This window comes from Sander lucioperca, chromosome 17 (genome assembly GCF_008315115.2).
Source record: "Sander lucioperca isolate FBNREF2018 chromosome 17, SLUC_FBN_1.2, whole genome shotgun sequence".
Lineage (NCBI taxonomy): Eukaryota > Metazoa > Chordata > Actinopteri > Perciformes > Percidae > Sander > Sander lucioperca.
This window is the reverse complement of record NC_050189.1, coordinates 14950625-14970965: the sequence shown is the minus strand read 5'-3', so window position 1 is coordinate 14970965 and position 20341 is coordinate 14950625. Positions and strand designations below refer to the sequence as shown.

The following is a 20341-nucleotide window of genomic DNA, read 5'->3' as shown; positions in this document are numbered from 1 at the left end:
TGACCATGAGTATAGGAACTTTATTTAATAAAAGATTGTTGCCATTGACTCTTGCAGCAGATGAATATAGAGCATCAGTTCCACTGAGAGTTGCAGTCCTATTGCTGCTTGTGTCTATCTGCTGGCGCTATAAAGAACCTGAGTCTCCACTTCTCTCTCTGATGCAGACCTCCTGTTCCTTGTTGTGTTTGGAAGGAACCTCAGAGCTGCAGAGTTCAGATCATCAGAGTCCACATTCTGTAGATCAATAAAGTATTTAGTATCACATATCTCACACACTGGAACTACTTTTTTCAGAAGGCAGTGTAGAATCTGTACTGGCCCGGGTTAATAATTTAAACCAAAGTTAAACATATATTGTTAACTACTGTAATACTTCACCTTGTTTCTTTCAGGATGCAGTTCTTCTTTAGCAGCTATGTGACAAAACATACGTCTGATTAGTTAACTGACCAAATACTTAGCAGTGGATTTGTCTGTTAAAACGTAATACAACTGAACGTGCAACAAGTGATACGTCTGTACCTTTCTGAAGTTTCCTGTTTTTAACAGACAGAACAATGACAGCTATCATGAAGAAAACAGTCAGAACACCCAGGATCACAATCATGACGTTTGTCATTCCATCAGACTCCTCTACAAGACAAAAGACAGAATTAGAATCTGTTTTTAAAAGAGATAGTTGAGATTGAAATGACTGGCTCTGTGGTAACTTGTAAAGTGAAAAAGGAGAACCGTACTTTCAGTCTTTAAATCCACTCCAAAATCAGATTCACCGGTAGCTTTAAAAAAACAAAATGACGAAATGTGACACATACAGTATTGATTTACTGTTTTTTCTTTATGCTGTTTTCATACTACTGTGACAGAACAATGACAGCTATCATGAAGAAAACCGTCAGAACACCCAGGATCACAATTATTCCTTCAGACTCCTCTATGAGACAAAAGACAGAATCAGAGTCTGTTTTTAAAAGAGATAGTTGAGATTGAAATGACTGGCTCTGTGGACACTTGCAAAGTGAAAAAGGAAAACCTTACGGTCAGTCTTTGAATCCACTCCAAAATCAGATTCATACTACTGTGACAATAAATGTGAGATAAACTGTAAATATGATGGAAACAGATCTCTGAGGCTTAACTCCAATCTTACCTTGAACTTTTAAATGTGTTGCACTGGCGATCACTGTATGTTTGCCCATGTAAAATCCACAGAAATACAGTCCAGAGTCAGATAAATCCACTCTCTTGATTTTAAGAAAGACAGTAGAGATGTTGGAGCTCATCTCAAATCTATTTTGAAATCCATCACAGAACGAAGGTTTGCTATCAGACCCATACATAGAGGAGACACAGCTGGGCTTGGTTCTGTTGATCACTCTGAACCATTCTGTCTGAGTTGGAACAGTGGAAATGTTGGAGAACATCAGAGTGACGTCTCCACCAGACTGGACCTCCACAGTGTGAGACTCAGAAGCTGAGACAGAGATCCAGCCTGAAACAAACAGCAGAGACAGAAAGAGAGTTATCCCTGAGCGTATAATGCAGCACTTACTGTATTAATGCAACGACAACAATAACTCAGTTCTTATTTGAAAGTTGAAATTCTGGTGGGTTATTTGTTAGATGATTTTGTGCTGAGAATAACCAAGTATCAGTACTTACTGAGGCTGCAGAGAAGTAAAGCTGTTATCAGGGTGAAGCTCCTCATTGTGTGTTTGTTTCACTGCAAAGATAGTTTGTACCGCTGAGCTCTTATAAAGGAGTGTAGAGAGGCGGAGTGTCTTTTTTTTCCGCACAGCGACCGGCCAATGCAATGCTTTTGCACATATTTAAGCTCCAAAACGTTTGGTTCTTGGATCTTATGTCATACACGTTAAAGCACCCTTACCTAATCCCAAACAGTCTGGTATGACATGAAATATGACAAGATCTTCTACCAAGGACCGGCTCCCATATAATGTTGTTAAAGTGCCCATATTATGCCCATTTTCAGGTTCATAATTGTATTTAGAGGTTGTACCAGAATAGGTTTATGTGGTTTAATTTTCAAAAAACACCATATTTTTGTTGTACTGCACATTGCTGCAGCTCCTCTTTTCACCCTGTGTGATGAGCTCTCTGTTTTAGATACAGAGTGAGGCATCTCACTTTTTTTTTTTCAAGTTTGTATGTGTGTGGAAGCACCAGAGACACAAATAACACCCTAAATCCCAGAAAAAGTGATTTATTTTTTTTCATAATATGGGCCCTTTAAAGGGTTCATTCACTCTGCATCTTTGTGTCAAAGATTCAAAACCCAACACTATGGAGTTTTCCTGTTGATGCTGAAATCTGTCCAGAGGTCTGTACTACGAAGCCAGATTTGGCGTTAACAAGGTAACTTCAGGTTCAACCCAGGGTTTTGTGTATCACGACGGTGGATCAGTTGTTAACGCTTACTGACCAATCAATACTCGATTGATAATGGCGTCATCGTTCTTAGAAGATCAGGTGGAGCTTGGTGCACGGAGAGAGAGAGGTGCGCTCATAAAAGTTAAAACATTTAGAGATCGACAACCCCGTTAACATTCCCTGAGGGGTATTTTTATAAAAGATATAGATTTTGAGCGGAGGGAATTACGAGGCTATTTGTCAGCTTCTTGAGCCGTGTGTTGCCAAAGCGCACATCGGTGTGAATTATGTTTTTATATTTTTTTATTTGCTCTCACGATTGCTTACCACTGCCAGGTTGCAACTGAAAAAATAGGCTAAAGCAACGACAGTTTATAGAAAGCACAAGTGTAATTATGGTCAGATCTGGTGCCTGACTGATGGAGAAGTGATATTGATAAGCGTTGTGATTTATGCATTTACAGCGTCAGCTATTTTTTTGCCAGCTTTCCATCCTGTTTTAGGACGCAGCAACTGTATTACGTTTTGCCTGTAAAGCCATGTCTGTGTTCTTCATATTTATGTAGAATTATAGTTTGCTCTTCGTATGTAAAATATGCGGCTCTGTAGATGTTTCCGATTGGTCGTGCTGTGCAAACACCGCCTCTTTTATGTGAACGCACGCGCCGCTGCATTGGGAAATCCTGGGTTGATTGAACTAGTTGTTAACCACCATCGTGACTAAGCTTATGCGGGATCGCGGTTGTTAGGTTTGGTGAAGCTGGGTAACTGAAAGAAATCCAGGGCATGTTGATCTTGATTCGTAGTATAGTCCTCTGGTGACATGACCTGAGTGATGGCAAGGCCAGTCAGCCGGTCAATCAGTCCACCTCTTGGGTCTAGACTGAAATATCTCAACAACTATTGTCATGACATCTTGTACAGATATGCATTGATTAACATTGATACTGTGACCATGTTAGCATGCTAACGTACCTAGCTCGGAAAGACTTAAAAATAAAAAATGAAGCAGTTGTATTAGGCCTCTCTGTACAGTTTTGAATGCAAATGATGACATGAAGTAGTTAAGGGAGTTTATTTAAAGGGATGAGTGATTTTAGCAATTGTACAGCTAGTTTAATTCTTTTCATAAACAAGTAGACTAGTTTCACTACTTTCTTTTTCACTCTCCATAGAGCGTTGATTCAAAGACCTCATGATCTTTACCTCAGTTGTTCTCAGACCACACTGTGCTGTCTCTTCCTGTCAGATAAGTGATGTGTATCACTCCCTCCTCCCTCCACACACCATTTTACTCGCCCTATAACTAAGTCTGGCAGCCATCAGTGTCCTTTCTGCCTCTTCCTCTATCACACATTAAGCATGCTCTTTTTCCTCTCAGACAAAATAAGAAAGACGAACACTTTGACCCAGAGAAAGACAGAAGAAACAACAAATAGAAACATTGTTCTAAATTAATTTTTTGGCAGTAGACTCCTCCCACACATAAAAACACATCAGCAGATTAACATAATGAAGCATCAGTTTTACTCTGAGCTGTAGTTCCAGATGTTTCCTGAGTCTATCTGGTGGCAGCATACACAACATGTGTCTCCAGCTCTCTCTCTGATGCAGGCCTGCTGCTTCTTTTGGGTTTCGCCTGGAAATTTAGAGCTGCGTAGTTCAGTTCATCTGAGCCCAGATCCTGTAAATCAGAGTATTCAGAGTCACACACACTGTAGCTGAGTTTGCCAAAAAAAAAATCCATAAAATGTCTTTATAGTTTCACAAAGGAATCGTTTAAACTAAAATGAGTGTTAACCACAGCTTAGCTAAGAACAAACATGCTTAGGAGTAGAATCCCAGTTGTGTTGCACAATTTAAATTAAAACTAAGACAAACTCAGAGACAAACTTTTTTCAACGTTTTTGACGCCTTTTTTTCACAGTTTGTTTTTGCTTTTTCCAACGTTTTAAATTTTTTAATTTTTCTTCTACACATTTTCAGCGCTTATTTCTACGTCCCATATTTTCTGATTTAAAACAAAAATTTAAAACGGGTCAATGTGACCCGAAGTCAACACAAGGGTTAAATGAATATGCCGAGGTTGTTCAAACTACAGGACATACTATAGGCCACATTATATAACAAACTAAAATGGCCTCAATAGTGGTTCTATTTTGTTTTAAAACTAGTGCTGTCAAACGATTAAAATATTTAATCGTGATTAATCGCATTAATGTCATAGTTAACTCGCAATTAATCACAATTAATCACACATTTTTATCTATTCTAAATGTCCCTTGATTTCTTTTTGTCCCATTATTTTTTTCTCATTTTAATGCTCTTATCAACATGGAAAAGTGGATCGGCTTGCTTTGTGCACATTTTCTTTATTGAAAACACATTGGCATATACTGTAGTGCTCACTTCCACACTAACATTCTCACTTGGAGCAAATAATCTCTCACACAATGTAACGGCTTTGACGAGGGGGCGGAGAATTCACATCAGCTGTGTGCTTGGCCATCAAGGTATTTCAGACTGGACGTGCTACGATGATAGCTCACTTCACAACGACAAAACACACAGATCACTTTGGTCTTGTCAATGGAACCATTTGGCAACTTTTTAAAAGTAAACTTTCCATTCAGAATCGGCCGGCCCAAACAAGTGTGTGCAGCGTGCCTGTTGTTTTGTTTCCGGTCTAGCTAGATCCGGTGTGGTGTTGTAGTTTTTCTAACGTTACTAGTTGTTGCAACAACGTGAAAAAACTACAAAGTTTGCTAGGCCAAAAAGAACGTTAATCTCGCGATAAAAATTGATGCCGTTAAAATTTGTTTGTGTTAACGCCGTTAATAACGCGTTTAACCGACAGCACTATTTAAAACCATTTTCTAACTGGCAGGAAGGCTTTATGTTCTCTCTCATGACAAGATATCTTCTGGTTGAGCATCTTTAAAACCATAACACACAGTTTATAGAAGTTAATGCTGGGTTCACCTTGTTTCTTTCTGGCTGCAGTTCTTCATTCACAGCTAAATGGAAAAACAAGACTCATCAGTTTATTTTTACTGACCATATACTTTGCTTTGGATTTATCATGTGCATCAAATTATAGATCAACTGTACCTGTCTGAAGTTTCCTGATTTTAACAGCCAGAACAATGACGACTATATTGAGGAAAACACCCAGGATCACAATCACGAGGTTTGTCATTCCATCAGACTCCTCTAGGTTAATGGTAGAATGACAGTCTGTTGGGTTGTTGTTGGTTGAGATTGAAATGACTGGCTCTGTGGTTACTTGCACAGCAAAAAAGGAGAACCTTACTTTCAGTATCCATCAGATCAACGGTTATCTTTAAAACATATACAGTATAAGGAAATAATTTGACACGTATTGATTTCTTGTTTGTCTTTATGCTGTTTTCATACGACTGTGACAATACATGTGCGATACACTGTTAATATGATAAGAAAAGGAGATCTACAATCTTACCTTGAACTTTTAAATATGTTGCATTGACAATGACTGTATGTCTGCCTATGAAAAACCCACAGAAATACAGTCCAGAGTCAGATAAATCCACTCTCTTGATTTTAAGAAAGACAGTAGAGATGTTGGAGCTCATCTCAAATCTATTTTGAAATCCATCACAGAAGGAAGGTTTGCCATCATATGGATTCATAGAGGAGACACAGCTGGGCTTAGTTCTGTTGATCACTCTGAACTATTCTGTTGTAGTTATAACTCTGGAAATGTTGGAGCACATCAGAGTGACGTCTCCACCAGACTGGACCTCCACAGTGTGAGACTCAGAAGCTGAGACAGAGATCCAGCCTGAAACAAACAGCAGAGACAGAAAGAGAGTTATCCCTGAGCGTATAATGCAGCACTTACTGTATTAATGCAACGACAACAATAACTCAGTTCTTATTTGAAAGTTGAAATTCTGGTGGGTTATTTGTTAGATGATTTTGTGCTGAGAATAACCAAGTATCAGTACTTACTGAGGCTGCAGAGAAGTAAAGCTGTTATCAAGGTGAAGCTCCTCATTGTGTGTTTGTTTCACTGCAAAGGTAGCTTGTACCGCTGAGCTCTTATAAAGGAGTGTAGAGAGGCGGAGTGTCTTTTTTTTTCTTCCGCACAGCGACCGGCCAATGCAATGCTTTTGCACATATTTAAGCTCCAAAACGTTTGTTTCTTGGATCTTATGTCATACACGTTAAAGCACTCTTACCTAATCCCAAACAGTCTGGTATGACATGAAATATGACAAGATCTTCTACCAAGGACCGGCTCCCATATAATGTTGTTAAAGTGCCCATATTATGCTCATTTTCAGGTTCATAATTGTATTTAGAGGTTGTACCAGAATAGGTTTATGTGGTTTAATTTTCAAAAAACACCATATTTTTGTTGTACTGCACATTGCTGCAGCTCCTCTTTTCACCCTGTGTTGAGCTCTCTGTTTTAGATACAGAGTGAGGCATCTCACTTTTTTTTTCAAGTTTGTATGTGTGTGGAAGCACCAGAGACACAAATAACACCCTAAATCCCAGAAAAAGTGATTCTTTTTCAATTTTTGGGCCCTTTAAAGGGTTCATTCACTCTGCATCTTTGTGTCAAAGATTCAAAACCCAACACTATGGAGTTTTCCTGTTGATGCTGAAATCTATGATGATGCTGTACTATGAAGCCAGATTTGGCGTTAACAAGGTAACTTCAGGTTCAACCCAGGGTTTTGTGTATCACGACGGTGGATCAGTTGTTAACGCTTACTGACCAATCAATACTCGATTGATAACGGCGTCACCGTTCTTAGAAGATCAGGTGGAGCTTGGTGCACGGAGAGAGAGAGAGGTGCGCTCATAAAAGTTAAAACATTTAGAGATCGACAACCCCGTTAACATTCCCTGAGGGGTGTTTTTATGAAAGATATAGATTTTGAGCGGAGGGAATTACGAGGCTATTTGTCAGCTTCTTGAGCCGTGTGTTGCCAAAGCGCACATCGGTGTGAATTATGTTTTTATATTTTTTTATTTGCTCTCACGATTGCTTACCACTGCCAGGTTGCAACTGAAAAAATAGGCTAAAGCAACGACAGTTTATAGAAAGCACAAGTGTAATTATGGTCAGATCTGGTGCCTGACTGATGGAGAAGTGATATTGATAAGCGTTGTGATTTATGCATTTACAGCGTCAGCTATTTTTTTGCCAGCTTTCCATCCTGTTTTAGGACGCAGCGACTGTATTACGTTTTGCCTGTAAAGCCATGTCTGTGTTCTTCATATTTATGTAGAATTATAGTTTGCTCTTCGTATGTAAAATATGCGGCTCTGTAGATGTTTCCGATTGGTCGTGCTGTGCAAACACCGCCTCTTTTATGTGAACGCACGCGCCGCTGCATTGGGAAATCCTGGGTTGATTGAACTAGTTGTTAACCACCATCGTGACTAAGCTTATGCGGGATCGCGGTTGTTAGGTTTGGTGAAGCTGGGTAACTGAAAGAAATCCAGGGCATGTTGATCTTGATTCGTAGTATAGTCCTCTGGTGACATGACCTGAGTGATGGCAAGGCCAGTCAGCCGGTCAATCAGTCCACCTCTTGGGTCTAGACTGAAATATCTCAACAGCTATTGTCATGACATCTTGTACAGATATGCATTGATTAACATTGATACTGTGACCATGTTAGCATGCTAACGTACCTAGCTCGGAAAGACTTCCACTTACTTATTCCACTGTACTTGCCTACAAAATAAAAAATGAAGCAGTTGTATTAGGCCTCTCTGTACAGTTTTGAATGCAAATGATGACATGAAGTAGTTAAGGGAGTTTATTTAAAGGGATGAGTGATTTTAGCAATTGTACAGCTAGTTTAATTCTTTTCATAAACAAGTAGACTAGTTTCACTACTTTCTTTTTCACTCTCCATAGAGCGTTGATTCAAAGACCTCATGATCTTTACCTCAGTTGTTCTCAGACCACACTGTGCTGTCTCTTCCTGTCAGATAAGTGATGTGTATCACTCCCTCCTCCCTCCACACACCATTTCAACCGCCCTATAACTAAGTCTGGCAGCCATCAGTGTCCTTTCTGCCTCTTCCTCTATCACACATTAAGCATGCTCTTTTTCCTCTCAGACAAAATAAGAAAGACGAACACTTTGACCCAGAGGAAGACAGAAGAAACAACAAATAGAAACATTGTTCTAAATTAATTTTTTGGCAGTAGACTCCTCCCACACATAAAAACACATCAGCAGATTAACATATTGAAGCATCAGTTCCAGTCTGAGCTGCAGTTCCAGATGTTTCCTGAGTCTACCTGGTGGCAGCATACACAACATGTGGCTCCAGCTCTCTCTCTGATGCAGGCCTGCGGCTTCTTTTGGGTTTCGCCTGGAAATTTAGAGCTGCGTAGTTCAGTTCATCTGAGCCCAGATCCTGTAAATCAGAGTATTCAGAGTCACACACACTGTAGCTGAGTTTGCCAAAAAAAAATCCATAAAATGTCTTTATAGTTTCACAAAGGAATCGTTTAAACTAAAATGAGTGTTAACCACAGCTTAGCTAAGAACAAACATGCTTAGGAGTAGAATCCCAGTTGTGTTGCACAATTTAAATTAAAACTAAGACAAACTCAGAGACAAACTTTTTTCAACGTTTTTGACGCCTTTTTTTCACAGTTTGTTTTTGCTTTTTCCAACGTTTTAAATTTTTTAATTTTTCTTCTACACATTTTCAGCGCTTATTTCTACGTCCCATATTTTCTGATTTAAAACAAAAATTTAAAACGGGTCAATGTGACCCGAAGTCAACACAAGGGTTAAATGAATATGCCGAGGTTGTTCAAACTACAGGACATACTATAGGCCACATTATATAACAAACTAAAATGGCCTCAATAGTGGTTCAATTTTGTTTTAAAACTAGTGCTGTCAAACGATTAAAATATTTAATAGTGATTAATCGCATTAATGTCATAGTTAACTCGCAATTAATCACAATTAATCACACATTTTTATCTATTCTAAATGTCCCTTGATTTCTTTTTGTCCCATTATTTTTTTCTCATTTTAATGCTCTTATCAACATGGAAAAGTGGATCGGCTTGCTTTGTGCACATTTTCTTTATTGAAAACAACATTGGCATATACTGTAGTGCTCACTTCCACACTAACATTCTCACTTGGAGCAAATAATCTCTCACACAATGTAACGGCTTTGACGAGGGGGCGGAGAATTCACATCAGCTGTGTGCTTGGCCATCAAGGTATTTCAGACTGGACGTGCTACGATGATAGCTCACTTCACAACGACAAAACACACAGATCACTTTGGTCTTGTCAATGGAACCATTTGGCAACTTTTTAAAAGTAAACTTTCCATTCAGAATCGGCCGGCCCAAACAAGTGTGTGCAGCGTGCCTGTTGTTTTGTTTCCGGTCTAGCTAGATCCGGTGTGGTGTTGTAGTTTTTCTAACGTTACTAGTTGTTGCAACAACGTGAAAAAAACTACAAAGTTTGCTAGGCCAAAAAGAACGTTAATCTCGCGATAAAAATTGATGCCGTTAAAATTTGTTTGTGTTAACGCCGTTAATAACGCGTTTAACCGACAGCACTATTTAAAACCATTTTCTAACTGGCAGGAAGGCTTTATGTTCTCTCTCATGACAAGATATCTTCTGGTTGAGCATCTTTAAAACCATAACACACAGTTTATAGAAGTTAATGCTGGGTTCACCTTGTTTCTTTCTGGCTGCAGTTCTTCATTCACAGCTAAATGGAAAAACAAGACTCATCAGTTTATTTTTACTGACCATATACTTTGCTTTGGATTTATCATGTGCATCAAATTATAGATCAACTGTACCTGTCTGAAGTTTCCTGATTTTAACAGCCAGAACAATGACGACTATATTGAGGAAAACACCCAGGATCACAATCACGAGGTTTGTCATTCCATCAGACTCCTCTAGGTTAATGGTAGAATGACAGTCTGTTGGGTTGTTGTTGGTTGAGATTGAAATGACTGGCTCTGTGGTTACTTGCACAGCAAAAAAGGAGAACCTTACTTTCAGTATCCATCAGATCAACGGTTATCTTTAAAACATATACAGTATAAGGAAATAATTTGACACGTATTGATTTCTTGTTTGTCTTTATGCTGTTTTCATACGACTGTGACAATACATGTGCGATACACTGTTAATATGATAAGAAAAGGAGATCTACAATCTTACCTTGAACTTTTAAATATGTTGCATTGACAATGACTGTATGTCTGCCTATGAAAAACCCACAGAAATACAGTCCAGAGTCAGATAAATCCACTCTCTTGATTTTAAGAAAGACAGTAGAGATGTTGGAGCTCATCTCAAATCTATTTTGAAATCCATCACAGAAGGAAGGTTTGCCATCATATGGATTCATAGAGGAGACACAGCTGGGCTTAGTTCTGTTGATCACTCTGAACTATTCTGTTGTAGTTATAACTCTGGAAATGTTGGAGCACATCAGAGTGACGTCTCCACCAGACTGGACCTCCACAGTGTGAGACTCAGAAGCTGAGACAGAGATCCAGCCTGAAACAAACAGCAGAGACAGAAAGAGAGTTATCCCTGAGCGTATAATGCAGCACTTACTGTATTAATGCAACGACAACAATAACTCAGTTCTTATTTGAAAGTTGAAATTCTGGTGGGTTATTTGTTAGATGATTTTGTGCTGAGAATAACCAAGTATCAGTACTTACTGAGGCTGCAGAGAAGTAAAGCTGTTATCAAGGTGAAGCTCCTCATTGTGTGTTTGTTTCACTGCAAAGGTAGCTTGTACCGCTGAGCTCTTATAAAGGAGTGTAGAGAGGCGGAGTGTCTTTTTTTTTCTTCCGCACAGCGACCGGCCAATGCAATGCTTTTGCACATATTTAAGCTCCAAAACGTTTGTTTCTTGGATCTTATGTCATACACGTTAAAGCACTCTTACCTAATCCCAAACAGTCTGGTATGACATGAAATATGACAAGATCTTCTACCAAGGACCGGCTCCCATATAATGTTGTTAAAGTGCCCATATTATGCTCATTTTCAGGTTCATAATTGTATTTAGAGGTTGTACCAGAATAGGTTTATGTGGTTTAATTTTCAAAAAACACCATATTTTTGTTGTACTGCACATTGCTGCAGCTCCTCTTTTCACCCTGTGTTGAGCTCTCTGTTTTAGATACAGAGTGAGGCATCTCACTTTTTTTTTCAAGTTTGTATGTGTGTGGAAGCACCAGAGACACAAATAACACCCTAAATCCCAGAAAAAGTGATTCTTTTTCAATTTTTGGGCCCTTTAAAGGGTTCATTCACTCTGCATCTTTGTGTCAAAGATTCAAAACCCAACACTATGGAGTTTTCCTGTTGATGCTGAAATCTATGATGATGCTGTACTATGAAGCCAGATTTGGCGTTAACAAGGTAACTTCAGGTTCAACCCAGGGTTTTGTGTATCACGACGGTGGATCAGTTGTTAACGCTTACTGACCAATCAATACTCGATTGATAACGGCGTCACCGTTCTTAGAAGATCAGGTGGAGCTTGGTGCACGGAGAGAGAGAGAGGTGCGCTCATAAAAGTTAAAACATTTAGAGATCGACAACCCCGTTAACATTCCCTGAGGGGTGTTTTTATGAAAGATATAGATTTTGAGCGGAGGGAATTACGAGGCTATTTGTCAGCTTCTTGAGCCGTGTGTTGCCAAAGCGCACATCGGTGTGAATTATGTTTTTATATTTTTTTATTTGCTCTCACGATTGCTTACCACTGCCAGGTTGCAACTGAAAAAATAGGCTAAAGCAACGACAGTTTATAGAAAGCACAAGTGTAATTATGGTCAGATCTGGTGCCTGACTGATGGAGAAGTGATATTGATAAGCGTTGTGATTTATGCATTTACAGCGTCAGCTATTTTTTTGCCAGCTTTCCATCCTGTTTTAGGACGCAGCGACTGTATTACGTTTTGCCTGTAAAGCCATGTCTGTGTTCTTCATATTTATGTAGAATTATAGTTTGCTCTTCGTATGTAAAATATGCGGCTCTGTAGATGTTTCCGATTGGTCGTGCTGTGCAAACACCGCCTCTTTTATGTGAACGCACGCGCCGCTGCATTGGGAAATCCTGGGTTGATTGAACTAGTTGTTAACCACCATCGTGACTAAGCTTATGCGGGATCGCGGTTGTTAGGTTTGGTGAAGCTGGGTAACTGAAAGAAATCCAGGGCATGTTGATCTTGATTCGTAGTATAGTCCTCTGGTGACATGACCTGAGTGATGGCAAGGCCAGTCAGCCGGTCAATCAGTCCACCTCTTGGGTCTAGACTGAAATATCTCAACAACTATTGTCATGACATCTTGTACAGATATGCATTGATTAACATTGATACTGTGACCATGTTAGCATGCTAACGTACCTAGCTCGGAAAGACTTCCACTTACTTATTCCACTGTACTTGCCTACAAAATAAAAAATGAAGCAGTTGTATTAGGCCTCTCTGTACAGTTTTGAATGCAAATGATGACATGAAGTAGTTAAGGGAGTTTATTTAAAGGGATGAGTGATTTTAGCAATTGTACAGCTAGTTTAATTCTTTTCATAAACAAGTAGACTAGTTTCACTACTTTCTTTTTCACTCTCCATAGAGCGTTGATTCAAAGACCTCATGATCTTTACCTCAGTTGTTCTCAGACCACACTGTGCTGTCTCTTCCTGTCAGATAAGTGATGTGTATCACTCCCTCCTCCCTCCACACACCATTTCAACCGCCCTATAACTAAGTCTGGCAGCCATCAGTGTCCTTTCTGCCTCTTCCTCTATCACACATTAAGCATGCTCTTTTTCCTCTCAGACAAAATAAGAAAGACGAACACTTTGACCCAGAGAAAGACAGAAGAAACAACAAATAGAAACATTGTTCTAAATTAATTTTTTGGCAGTAGACTCCTCCCACACATAAAAACACATCAGCAGATTAACATAATGAAGCATCAGTTCCAGTCTGAGCTGCAGTTCCAGATGTTTCCTGAGTCTACCTGGTGGCAGCATACACAACATGTGGCTCCAGCTCTCTCTCTGATGCAGGCCTGCGGCTTCTTTTGGGTTTCGCCTGGAAATTTAGAGCTGCGTAGTTCAGTTCATCTGAGCCCAGATCCTGTAAATCAGAGTATTCAGAGTCACACACACTGTAGCTGAGTTTGCCAAAAAAAAATCCATAAAATGTCTTTATAGTTTCACAAAGGAATCGTTTAAACTAAAATGAGTGTTAACCACAGCTTAGCTAAGAACAAACATGCTTAGGAGTAGAATCCCAGTTGTGTTGCACAATTTAAATTAAAACTAAGACAAACTCAGAGACAAACTTTTTTCAACGTTTTTGACGCCTTTTTTTCACAGTTTGTTTTTGCTTTTTCCAACGTTTTAAATTTTTTAATTTTTCTTCTACACATTTTCAGCGCTTATTTCTACGTCCCATATTTTCTGATTTAAAACAAAAATTTAAAACGGGTCAATGTGACCCGAAGTCAACACAAGGGTTAAATGAATATGCCGAGGTTGTTCAAACTACAGGACATACTATAGGCCACATTATATAACAAACTAAAATGGCCTCAATAGTGGTTCAATTTTGTTTTAAAACTAGTGCTGTCAAACGATTAAAATATTTAATAGTGATTAATCGCATTAATGTCATAGTTAACTCGCAATTAATCACAATTAATCACACATTTTTATCTATTCTAAATGTCCCTTGATTTCTTTTTGTCCCATTATTTTTTTCTCATTTTAATGCTCTTATCAACATGGAAAAGTGGATCGGCTTGCTTTGTGCACATTTTTTTTATTGAAAACAACATTGGCATATACTGTAGTGCTCACTTCCACACTAACATTCTCACTTGGAGCAAATAATCTCTCACACAATCTAACGGCTTTGACGAGGGGGCGGAGAATTCACATCAGCTGTGTGCTTGGCCATCAAGGTATTTCAGACTGGACGTGCTACGATGATAGCTCACTTCACAACGGCAAAACACACAGATCACTTTGGTCTTGTCAATGGAACCATTTGGCAACTTTTTAAAAGTAAACTTTCCATTCAGAATCGGCCGGCCCAAACAAGTGTGTGCAGCGTGCCTGTTGTTTTGTTTCCGGTCTAGCTAGATCCGGTGTGGTGTTGTAGTTTTTCTAACGTTACTAGTTGTTGCAACAACGTGAAAAAAACTACAAAGTTTGCTAGGCCAAAAAGAACGTTAATCTCGCGATAAAAATTGACGCCGTTAAAATTTGTTTGTGTTAACGCCGTTAATAACGCGTTTAACCGACAGCACTATTTAAAACCATTTTCTAACTGGCAGGAAGGCTTTATGTTCTCTCTCATGACAAGATATCTTCTGGTTGAGCATCTTTAAAACCATAACACACAGTTTATAGAAGTTAATGCTGGGTTCACCTTGTTTCTTTCTGGCTGCAGTTCTTCATTCACAACTCAATGGAAAAAAAGACAAAAGTTTCATTAGTTTAATATTACTGACAATATACTTTGCTTTGGCTTTATCCATCATGTGCATCATATTATAGATCAACTGTACCTGTCTGAAGTCTCCTGATTTTAACAGCCAGAACAATGACGACTATAGTGAGGAAAACAGTCAGAACAGACAGAAAACCCAGGAACAGAATCATGAGGGTTGTCATCCAATCAGACTCCTCTACAAGACAAATGACAGATTTGTTTTTTAAAGAGATGGTTAAGATTTAAATTAGTGGATCTGTGGTTACTTGCACAGTGGAAAAGTGGAAACCTTACTTTCAGTCTTTCTTTCAAAATCAGATTCACCGTCACCTTTAAAACATATAAATTAAATAATTTGATACGTATTTGTTTCTTGTTTGTCTTCATGCTGTTTTCATACGACTGTGACAATAAATGTGAGATGTACTGTGAATATGATGAGAAAAATAGATCTCTAATGCTTAACTTATATCTTACCTTCAACTTTTAAATGTATTGCATTGGAAATGACTGTATTTTTTTTCCTGTAAAATCCACAGAAATACAGTCCAGAGTCAGATAAATCCACTCTCTTGATTTTAAGAAAGACAGTAGAGATGTTGGAGCTCATCTCAAATCCATTTTCAAATCCATCACAGAATGAAGCGTTTTTATCAGGGTACATAGAGGAGATGCAGCTGAGCTTTGCTCTGTTGATCAGTCTGAACCATTCTCTCAGAGTTGGAGTGCTGGAAATGTTGGAGCACATCAGAGTGACGTCTCCACCAGACTGGACCTCCACAGTGTGAGACTCAGAAGCTGAGACAGAGATCCAGCCTGAAACAAACAGCAGAGACAGAAAGAGAGTTATCCCTGAGTGTATAATGCAGCACTTACTGGCAACAACAACAATAACTCAGTGCTGAGAATAACTGAGTGTCAGTACTTACTGAGGCTGCAGAGAAGTAAAGCTGTTACAAAGGTGAAGTTCCTCATTGTGCGGTTTAACGTGTCACTGCAAGGATAGTTTGTACCGCTGCTCTTATAAAGGAGTTAAGAGAGGAGGGGTGTTCAGAAGTGACGCGTTCTGGCTAAGCCACGGTTTTGTTCCGTCCTCCGGCACGCACCAACCCATCCCGGGAGCGTCTCAGAAGTGGAGGGTCTTGCTGTCCGACTCATTGAAAGGCTCTCTACATGTACTTGAAATAACAATCATGCGTTTATTAAGCTAGTATCTACCTTCCACTCCAAGCACTCTACAATTAAAGTCCATGGCTTCTCTTTTCTGGCGTTGTCCTTAAAAAGGATCTGTGGTGTCGTATAACGTTAACATGTGTTTTTCCATCTCCTAGGAGAATCTCTTGTCATCCATGGTGTTGTAGAGGAGACATATACGATATTAGTCCTTCAATTCAGTCCTTCATTACTCCTTCAATGCGCTGTGTCGTGGTTCGTGTAATTATAGTTCGCGTCCATTGTCAAGTGACATTTCCAAGCTTCCCATTCATTTTTAATGGGAGCAGCCATGCAATGCATTCTGGTAACGTTGCGGGGACTTTGGAGAAGCGGGTCGTCGAGTTGCCCGCTCCTCATTTGCATAAAATTGAATCCAGGCTACTTTATGCAAATGCCTCCCAAAAAGTTATGAAAATCTTTTCAAACTGATCGTTGTCGATCTGAAATGAAGCAAGAATCATTCCAGCCTATTTTTTGCATTAAATGTTTTCAGAAACACATTTCGGAGAACTATTTATCTAAATGACTTTCTTATTCCAGCTGACTCCCCTGCACTCTAGTGAAACTGTTTCAGTGCACACATGTCAGGAACCTGATAGTTGAGAGTGTAACCTGAGATTATGGCTGAGTATGTATAAAATGGAGAGCAGTGTACTCTGGCAAAAATGAAGCAGTTGTATCAGGCCTCTTTGCAGATGTTGAAGTCTAAATATAACAGTTTTAATTTTCTCATAAACAAGTAAGCTAGTATCACTGCTTCCTTTTATACTTTCCACAGAGTGTTGACCTCAGACACGTAATGAACCTAACCTCAGTTGTTCTCAGACCACACTGTGCTGTCTCTTCCTGTCAGACAAGTGATGTTTATCACTCACTCCTCCCTCCACACACCATTTCACTCGCCCTGTAAATAAGTCTGGCAGCCATCAGTGTCCTTTCTGTGTCTTCCTCCATAACACAAGAATCATGCTCTTCTTCCTCTCATAGAAAATAAAAAGATAGACAATTTGACTGAGAGAGACACATAAGCCAGTAAAAACAGACACAAATTTATTTATTGCCAATGAATCCTTCCACCTGCCACCCAAACACACAAACACAATAGCAGATTAATATAGCCTAATGAAGCATCAGTTCCAGTCTGAGCTGCAGTTCCAGATGTTTCCTGAGTCTATCTGGTGGCAGCATACACAACATGTGGCTCCATCTCTCTCTCTGATGCAGGCCTGCTGCCTCTTTTAGGTTTCACCTGGAAATTTAGAGCTGCGTAGTTCAGTTCATCTGAGCCCAGATCCTGTAAATCAGAGTATTCAGAGTCACACACTGAATCACACACACTCTGTAGCTGAATTTGCCGAAGATCTGTGAAATTGGTGAATTTGTTGGTAGTTTCACAAAGGAACAGTTTTTTTTAGCTGATTTAGTTTAGCTAAGAACAAACATGATTTTTAATAGAATCCCAGCTGTGTAGCACAATTTAAATTAAAACTACGAAAAACCTACGAAAATTAAACCTTGGTTGTTCAAACACCATTTAGACATAGGCATCCTACAGTGGTTATATTTTACTTTGAAATAACCATTTTCTAACTAGCAGGAAGGCTACCTGTTCTCTTTCCTTACAAGATATCTTCTGGTTTAGCATCTTTAAAACCATAACACAGTTTATGTAAGTTAATGCTGGGTTCACCTTGTTTCTTTCTGGCTGCAGTTCTTCACTCACAGCTCAATGGAAAAAAGACAAAAGTTTCATTAGTTAATTATTACTGTCCATATACTTTGCTTTGGCTTTATCCTTCATGTGCATCAAATTAGATTAACTTTACCTGTCTGGAGTCTCCTGATTTTAACAGCGAGAACAATGACGACTATAGTGAGGAAAACAGTCAGAACAGTCAGAAAACCCAGGAACACACTCATGAGGGTTGTCATCCAATCAGACTCCTCTACAAGACAAATTACAGACAGTTTTTAAAAGAGATGGTTAAGATTTACTTTACTTTACCAATGAAATTACTGGCTCTGTGGTAACTTGCATAATGAAAAAGGAGAACCTTACTTTCAGTATTTAACTCCACTCCAAAATCAGATTCACCGTCACCTTTAAGACATATAAATGACATAATTTGACACATATTGGTTTCTTGTTTGTCTTCATGCTGTTTTCATACGACTGTGACAATAAATGTGAGATAAACTATAAATTTGATGGAAACAGATCTCTGAGGCTTAACTCCAATCTTACCTTGAACTTTTAAATGTGTTGCACTGGCGATGACTGTATGTCCGTTTATGTAAAATCCACAGAAATACAGTCCAGAGTCAGATAAATCCACTCTCTTGATTTTAAGAAAGACAGTAGAGATGTTGGAGCTCATCTCAAATCCATTTTGAAATCCATCACAAAACGGTTTGCCATCATCATATGAGTACATAGAAGAGATGCAGCTGAGCTTTGTTCTGTTGATCAGTCTGAACCATTCTGTCTCAGTTTGAGTGCTGGAAATGTTGGAGCACATCAGAGTGACGTTTCCACCAGACTGGACCTCCACAGTGTGAGACTCAGAAGCTGAGACAGAGATCCAGCCTGAAACAAACAGCAGAGACAGAAAGAGAGTTATCCCTGAGTGTATAATGCAGCACTTACTGGTAACAACAACAATATCTCAGTGCTGAGAATAACCGAGTGTCAGTACTTACTGAGGCTGCAGAGAAGTAAAGCTGTTATCAAGGTGATGCTCCTCATTGTGCGTTTAAACGTGTCACTGCAAAGATAGTTTGTACCGCTGAGCTCTTATAAAGGAGTTTGGAGAGGCGGGGTGTCTTGACTTTCATCTTACCGCTCACAGCAAACTATCAATGCAATGCCTTTGCACATAATATATTTAAGTTCCGGAACATTTGATTCATGGAACATCTTATTTTAATATTTGCTATCTGTCTGATACAACATGAGATAAAAAACTTTAACAAAACATATCAGTGACTCCTGCAGTTATATACAGACATCATTTAAGACACCCTCATGCCTTTTCAGATTTCTGACCCATTCTCCACCTCTATTGAAGCCCTTTCCTTTTTTTCAATTTACATAAAAAGCATTTGTTGAAACTTGAAAGAAGTCGAAATACTGCAAAAAAGTGTTTACACTTGGCTGCGGCGGCAGATGAAAACATCAGATATGTGTTGACCAATGAGACGGAAAGGTTTCCACATTAATACCTGAAATAAACATAAATGCAATATTTCATGTTTTCTACATTGTTTTCCACATTGTTTTCCATTGTCTGAGATTTGATTGGCAATCTTTTAATTACATCATCTGCAATGATTTAATGGCCCACAACTGGAGAATTTGCAGCACCAACTCTCTATAAACCAACTCCTAATACACCTAGTACCTAACAATAGTGGATGGGAATTTTCATTAATTCGCATTTTGGTTTTGAAATTTTAGCTACATTTGGATGTCAAATTTTTTGACATTTGACTGAAATATCTCAACAAATGTTATTGTCATATTTTGTACAGATGTTCATGGTCCCCAGAGGATGAAGACTTGTGACTGTAGAGATCCCCGGACTCTTCTCTAGCACCACTGTAAGGTTGACTTTCATGGTTTTGGATGGATTGCTATGCAATGTGATGTCCGCTAACATGGATACTGTGAACATGTTAGCGTGCTAACGTACTTATAGCTCAAAGCATCTTAGAGTCTAAATACAGCCTCACGGAGTCACTAACATGGCTGTGGACTCTTTATAGTGCATAATGGTACTTTACAAGGCATATTTATCATTGTGGCTTAGCTCTAGCCAGGTTAGCCATTGTTAGTAATACCAACAGTTAACAACGGATTACACTGTGGTGCACTTTGGTGCATGCAAAAAGCGTAACAACATGTCCACAGATAGAAGTTGGACAGGACTGTGTGTACGACTGATTTAGTGAGACACAAATAAGACAGAAGTGCTAACAACCTTATATTACTACAGCTTCCACAACTGTTGATGCACGGAGCAGCCATGTTCGATTTTGAGCTCGGGGTACTGCGAGGTTCGTAAATATGAGATCAGGGGGCATTTTTACGACTTTGATCTCGGAAAGTCTGACTTCCGAGTACAAATGGGACGCAGTATTGGCGCTTACCCACTGCTAGTACTAGCTCTACTCGGCTTGGCTCGGCTCG

General features: G+C 39.2%; 1 protein-coding gene and 3 long non-coding RNA genes across 5 annotated transcripts; all 4 read right to left on the bottom strand.

Moving 5' to 3' along the window:
* On the bottom strand, positions 1-18908 carry LOC116042321. Its single transcript, XM_035994090.1, has 6 exons — positions 18853-18908; positions 18398-18739; positions 18212-18253; positions 526-636; positions 382-416; positions 1-237 (listed from the first exon to the last, which is right to left on the bottom strand). Exons 1-6 carry the CDS (start codon positions 18896-18898, stop codon positions 115-117), a joined length of 699 nt encoding a protein of 232 aa, XP_035849983.1. The 5' UTR covers positions 18899-18908; the 3' UTR covers positions 1-114.
* Positions 5546-6441, bottom strand: LOC118493624. The gene is made up of 3 exons (XR_004895573.1): positions 6388-6441; positions 5876-6217; positions 5546-5631 (listed from the first exon to the last, which is right to left on the bottom strand). It is a non-coding gene; the product is annotated as an uncharacterized LOC118493624 (long non-coding RNA).
* LOC118493622 lies at positions 8705-11179 on the bottom strand. 2 transcript variants are annotated; one of them, XR_004895570.1, is made up of 4 exons: positions 11137-11179; positions 10255-10296; positions 10126-10160; positions 8705-8826 (listed from the first exon to the last, which is right to left on the bottom strand). It is a non-coding gene; the product is annotated as an uncharacterized LOC118493622 (long non-coding RNA). The 2 variants fall into 2 exon arrangements; XR_004895571.1 differs by lacking the exon at positions 11137-11179 and adding an exon at positions 10625-10650.
* LOC118493623 lies at positions 13351-15091 on the bottom strand. Its single transcript, XR_004895572.1, has 3 exons — positions 15014-15091; positions 14875-14909; positions 13351-13575 (listed from the first exon to the last, which is right to left on the bottom strand). It is a non-coding gene; the product is annotated as an uncharacterized LOC118493623 (long non-coding RNA).
* Positions 18909-20341: the final 1433 nt, after the last annotated feature.